The following is a 6201-nucleotide window of genomic DNA, read 5'->3' on the forward strand; positions in this document are numbered from 1 at the left end:
ATATGGTTTAAAACAAGCATCCCGCCAATGGTATTTGAAATTCCATAATGTAATTTCTTCTTTCGGTTTTGTAGAAAACATTATGGATCAATGTATATACCTGAAAGTTAGTGGGAGTAAAATTTGTTTTCTTGTTTTATATGTGGATGACATTTTGCTAGCAACCAATGATAAGGTTTTGCTACATGAGGTGAAACAATTCCTCTCTAAAAATTTTGATATGAAGGATATGGGTGAGGCATCTTATGTCATTGGCATTAAGATCCATAGAGACAGATTTCGAGGCATCTTGGGTCTGTCTCAAGAAACCTATATTAATAAAATTTTAGAGAGATTTCGGATGAAATATTGTTCACCAAGTGTAGCTCCCATTATGAAGGGTGATAGGTTCAATTTGAACCAATGCCCAAAGAATGATTTTGAAAGGGAACAAATGAAGAACATTCCATATGCTTCTATTGTCGGAAGCCTAATGTATGCTCAAGTTTGCACAAGACCTGACATTGCATTTGTTGTGGGAATGTTGGGACGATATCAGAGTGATCCAGGTTTAGACCACTGGAGAGCTGCAAAGAAAGTAATGAGGTACCCTCAAGGCACCAAAGACTACATGCTTATGTATAAATGGATGGACAATTTGGAAGTAATTGGCTACTCAGATTCTGACTTTGCTAGATGTGTTGATTCACACAAATCAACATCAGGTTACATTTTTATGATGGCCGGTGGAGCTGTATCATGGAGGAGTGCCAAGCAAACCTTGATTGCCACTTCCACAATGGAAGTCGAGTTCGTCTCATGTTTTGAGGCTACTTTACATGGTGTATGGCTTAAGAGTTTCATTTCTGGGCTTAGAATTATGGATTCTATCTCTAAGCCATTGAGAATATATTGCGGCAATTCAGCTGCTGTTTTTATGGATAAAAACAACAAAAGTGGGAGTCGAAATAAACATATCGACATTAAGTATTTAGCTATAAGGGAATGTGTTAAAGAAAAGAAAGTGGTCATTGAGCACGTCAGCACTGAGTTGATGATCATTGATCCTTTGACTAAAGGCATGACACCATTTAAATTCAAGGATCATGTAATGAATATGGGACTTGGTCCCATTATGTAGTTTCTCATTGTATGGACAATGTTACCTTAATGAAATTCTTAATTATTGTGATGTTTTTCTCATATTTATGTGCACCTTAATTTGATTTGAGAAAACTCATTTGTGTAGGACCAAGAATAAACATAAGGTTTATTCATTAAGAAATTGTTGCCACATAAATTATAATAAGAATAAATACATAGTAATACATGGAAGATAATACTCGTCATTAGAGGACTTATTACCATGATTCATGTATCTATTACTTAATATAGATTATCAATGGGTTTTAAGATGAGACATTAAGATTGGAAGTATGGACCAAGTGGTAGAATGTTAAGCTCCATTAAGTTTTTCCCAATTGCTGCCTACAATTACGGAAGTAAACTGTAGTTATTTCCTTAATTTCTGGAAACCAACTGCAGTAATTTCCTTAAATTATGGAAATCAACTGCAATTAATTAATTTCTTGTTGGGAGCTTCTAAAGTGGTCCATTACTCCATCTGGAGTTCTCTACCATGATCTATGGAACACCTGACACATAGCCAACAGAATCTTGATGGAAGCTTGGCTATATATGTTTCTGTTTGGTCCCCAAGGTTGCATCTCAATCCCCTTCAGTTTTACACCATTAAGTTGAGAGAGCAGAGCTTGGAAGTGCCTTCTAGATTATCTGTGTTCTTTATTTTCTGCTTGCGTGAGGTTGTTATGTCTCCACTGTGCACAGATTTGGTGATTGTTATGTGAAGAGAATCTGTACGCGAGTGGCATTGTGCGTACGTTGTCATGTGCTCTTCCCGTGAGCTTTTATACGCTACTCATTCCTAAATAGTGTACAGTGTAGAGACTAGGATTACCCTTCAGCTGAAACGATTTCTTGTACTGTCTACATAAACTTATGAACGATGGCATAAGTGATTGTTATTTGTTAGGGGCTGTTAGATTCTTATTATCTGATGAAAGATCCTGATCACTGAACTGTAAGCTTTTGTTGGAGAAATCAAGACTTTGCACATACACAACGTTCCAGCGAGAACGAATTAATCTCCAAAAGTCATTCACTCAGCGAAATTTATCAATGTTTAACCAGAACTTGTGCACAGAAAGGTTGTTCGGTCTCAAGCATACTTGTTGACATCTGAAGCGGGTTTTTAATCAGTCAAGAGGGATGCATTCTTTGTTAAGAATTGGAGAAATAGTGACAGAGTGCATCAATGGCTGGAGGTATTTATCTTGGGCATTAAAGTTTCATTTTTTGATTCTTTTTTAAACTTTAAAGTATTTAATTCCGCATATTAAGAATCCTTGTTTATGCTAACATGCTCATCTCCATTCCCATTAGAGGAAGGGTGAGGAGGTCGACCTCGCCCATGCCCTCCTCTAATGGGACTTCCTTGCTCTTGAACCATCGATGTAAGGGTACATAATGTAGGGTTTTGAGATAGCCGACAGACCACCCTTTCTCGAAAGCCAAAATTGAATTGCAAGGTGAGAGCAGTCATTGTTTTAATGGTGGATGGTAGCCGCATTGGGAAAGTGGAGAAGGAACGTGCTTAATGCACATTAAATGCTCGGGGGGGTGGACTTGACAGTTGATGCCACCCCCTCTCTCCCTTCTTGAGGTACAATGAAAAATTAGTTGTGTGCTCCGTGAAATTGTGTTTCTAAGATGGAAGTAATGCTAACTTGATGTGCATATACGTTAGTGTTGTCATGATTTCCACCGAGACCTAGTGGAATAAAGATACAAATTTTACAAAACAACTAATTCAGAATTAATTGATAATGCATTCTAACTGGTCTACTTTGATTTTTAATCTATAGCTTCTTTTAAGTATGCATTATTAAATCAATAAACCATGATAATTTTATAGAAAAAAATGGTGAAAAGACACATTCAAAGTAGTGGAGTAACTGATTTTCAAGCTTAATCTAGTTAAAGTTCTAAATTCTAGATATATGACATAACTCAAACTTAATGAAATATATTTGAAATCGAAAATTGTAATAGAAATTTTCCAATTTTATCGAAATATGTATTGGTTACATGTTTAATAATTGGCACAACATCCTTGATATGACTTAAATATTCTCCACAAATATTTTTAATGTGTATTTAACACTTCTCATGTTTATTTCATTTAGGAAAATATTGCATTAATATTGAGCTCCGAACAATTACTTAGTGAACCTTAATTAATGTGTTCACACCAACTACTTAATGGGTCTTCTTTCGTGAGCATGACCGCACTATATTAATTATTCAATGTGTATTCCCTAAGTGATATGCATATTCTTCTTAAATACATTACACAACATATATATTTTTTTCCACTGGAAAAATCCGTAATATTTCATTATAAATATGAAAGATTACATATGTAGATGCTTTGTCGCATATGCCAAACTGTTCAGTGCATTTTCAAGATATTTGCAGATCAGTGCTGTATATCTGTCTGTTACATTTACAAAAATTGTGCAAAAATGGTGCCATTTAAGGCAAACCTCGATCTATTTACATATATATCATATTGTGCAGTCAAATAACAAAAAAGACTGATTGTTAAGTCGCTTGTAGACCCGCAGTAGGATATGACGGGTCTATATATGGCCGATGGTGGTATTTCTGCTCCTGCTGTTCCAAAGATTCAGTGATTTCCCATAAGCCATTTTCCATCACCGCGGCCTCCTTGGAAAGCTTGTCAGCAGTCTGGTTATGTTCTCTGTATATATGAGATATGTGAAATGAGTTAAAAGCCTCCATTAGTATAAAGACTTCATCAAGCAGTATATTTAGAGTGTGTGAGTGACATGTAGTAACTCTATTGACCCAATTAACGACAATCTGAGAATCTCCATAGATGTTGATGCTGGTGCAATGATGGCTGAGTGCAAAATGAAGTAAGTGGCGGAGAGATATGAGCTCAGAGTAATTGTTTGTGCCAGCCCCCAGTCCTACTTTGATGTGATAGAAGTGCCTCAATGATTTGTGTATAATGATGCCCCCTCCACAGCCATGTTCGTTTGCAGCCCCATCGAAGAAAGCCCAAGGTGAGCTCATGTCGATATTGGGAGGAGGGGTCGGCCGTCGCTGTTTTGGGGGAGGGGGATTCGGTAGTTCGTTATATGCTGTAATGATACCAGCTTCAACGAGAGACCATGTAGGCTCCCATCCATCGAATATCATTCTGTTCCTAGTCTTCCATATAGACCAATTTACAATGATCGGAAGGTTTACAGATTTCGAACCACTGTGTCTGTTCCCCCAATCCATCCACGCGTTGATAAGGTCTGTACCAGACCAATCGCCCGAAAACTGTAAGTGATGTTTGATATGATGCCATAATTGATTTACAATGGGGCATCTTAAAAATAGGTGTTCGGTGGTCTCTGTGTCTGCTTTGCACAGCACACAACGCGAAGGACCGGATACCGCCCTGCGCTTGAGGTGTTCGTCAGTGGGAATGCGGTTGCGAAGGACACACCAAGTAAATAACTTAGACCTGGGCGATGCATTAAGCTTCCAAATCTGGTGCCACCATCTATCAAGCACCTCCGGCTTTCTGTGAGAAATAATGACTTTGTATCCCTCACGAGGAGAGTAAATCCCACTATCAGCAATCTGCCAGATGAGTTCATCCGGTCCATCCACAATTCTGATATGGGATTCTGAGAGGGCGTCACAGTATGCTTTCCATGGTTCGTGCCATCTGATCGGGATGTCTAACTGTGTGCCAGATTTCCAAGCCTGATGCAATATGTCCGAGCCCTCAGGGTCAGCGATCTGCGCAAGCACTCTAATGTCACGGGAGTTTAGGAGGGCAATCAGGTCTGAGTGAAGTCTGTGTCTTCCTCCGCATCCACTCCATGGATCCATTCCGATGCGTGCTCTGTTCCCACTTTTTATGCGCCATATGATGTTGCTCCTGAGGAGGGGGAGGGAGTGTAGGAGGGCTTTCCAAATGGAAGAGATGCCCATTCTGTTCCAGCTTGGGAGTCTGGCCCAATCGATGATGTCGAGAGGCCAGATGTACTTATGGTATACAATCTCTGTCCATAAACTGTGGGAAGTCAGCAATGCCCAACCCATTTTAGCAGCGAGGGCTTTTGCAAAGGATGCCAGGTCCTTTAATCCCCAGCCCCCCCACTTCTTAGGGAGGGCAATCTTACTCCAGGAGATCCAAGCAAAGGTGCGCTTCTCTTCCTTTCCAGCCCACAAATATCTGTTGCAGAGTCTCTGAATCTTTGAGAGAATGTTTCAGGGAATCCATGCTAAAGCCATCCAAAAAACAGGAGTTGCTTCCAGCACAGATTTGATCAGAGTTAATCTGCCTGCTCTGGATAGGTATCTGAAGTACCAACAAGTTATTTTCTTTTCAATCTTGGTGACAAGCCATACCCAGTCGGCAATTTTTTGGTTTGTAGGCTTTAGCCAATATCCAAGGTATTTAAGACCTCGATCCAGAGGTTGTGTGATAAATGGAAAAGCCTGCATGGCCGATTGTGATTCAGCTACAGATGTACCAACCATAGTGATGGAAGACTTCTCATGGTTGACCACCATGCCCGTGGCATGTGAAAAAAGATTAAGGATTCTGTTGAATGATGAGGTATCCCGAATACTTCCATCGAGAAGTATAAGGACATCGTCCACGAATAGAAGGTGAGTTAGGAAGCAAGCTTCTGAGATCTTTAGGCCCCGGATAGTTCCATCCCTCTTTGCATCAATGATGAGACGACTGAGCGCTTCTGTAACCAATAGGAACAAGAGGGGGGAAAGGGGACATCCTTGACGAAGTCCCCTTTCAGAGTGGAAGAAATGGGATGCAGCACCATTTATCAGAATACTATAAGTAGGAGAGGTAATGCATGCCATAATCCAAGTGATAAGCTGATGTGGAAAGCCCAGGTGAATGAGAATCATTTTGATGTAAAGCCAGCTGACTCTATCGAAAGCCTTTGAGAGATCGATTTTGAGAAGAATACTCTTGAGGTGCTTGGTCCAGATAGAGTGAATGGCTTCCTGGGCAGAGCCAATGGCTTCATGAATCTGCCTGTTTTCCAAGAAAGCAAATTGCTGAGGAGCAATGTGATTGGAAAG

The 6201-nt window shown here is 39.8% G+C and overlaps 1 protein-coding gene across 1 annotated transcript; it reads right to left on the reverse strand.

Annotated features, from left to right (window-relative positions):
- Positions 1–3663: 3663 nt before the first annotated feature.
- LOC149179915 (uncharacterized) lies at positions 3664–4977 on the reverse strand. Its single transcript, XM_089413689.1, has one exon. The coding sequence runs from the start codon at positions 4975–4977 to the stop codon at positions 3664–3666; it is 1314 nt and encodes a 437-aa protein (XP_089269815.1).
- Positions 4978–6201: the final 1224 nt, after the last annotated feature.

This window comes from Pinus tabuliformis, chromosome 3_2 (genome assembly GCF_031772625.1).
Source record: "Pinus tabuliformis cultivar Carrire ecotype Pingquan chromosome 3_2, CPIR1, whole genome shotgun sequence".
NCBI classification, from domain to species: Eukaryota; Viridiplantae; Streptophyta; class Pinopsida; order Pinales; family Pinaceae; genus Pinus; species Pinus tabuliformis.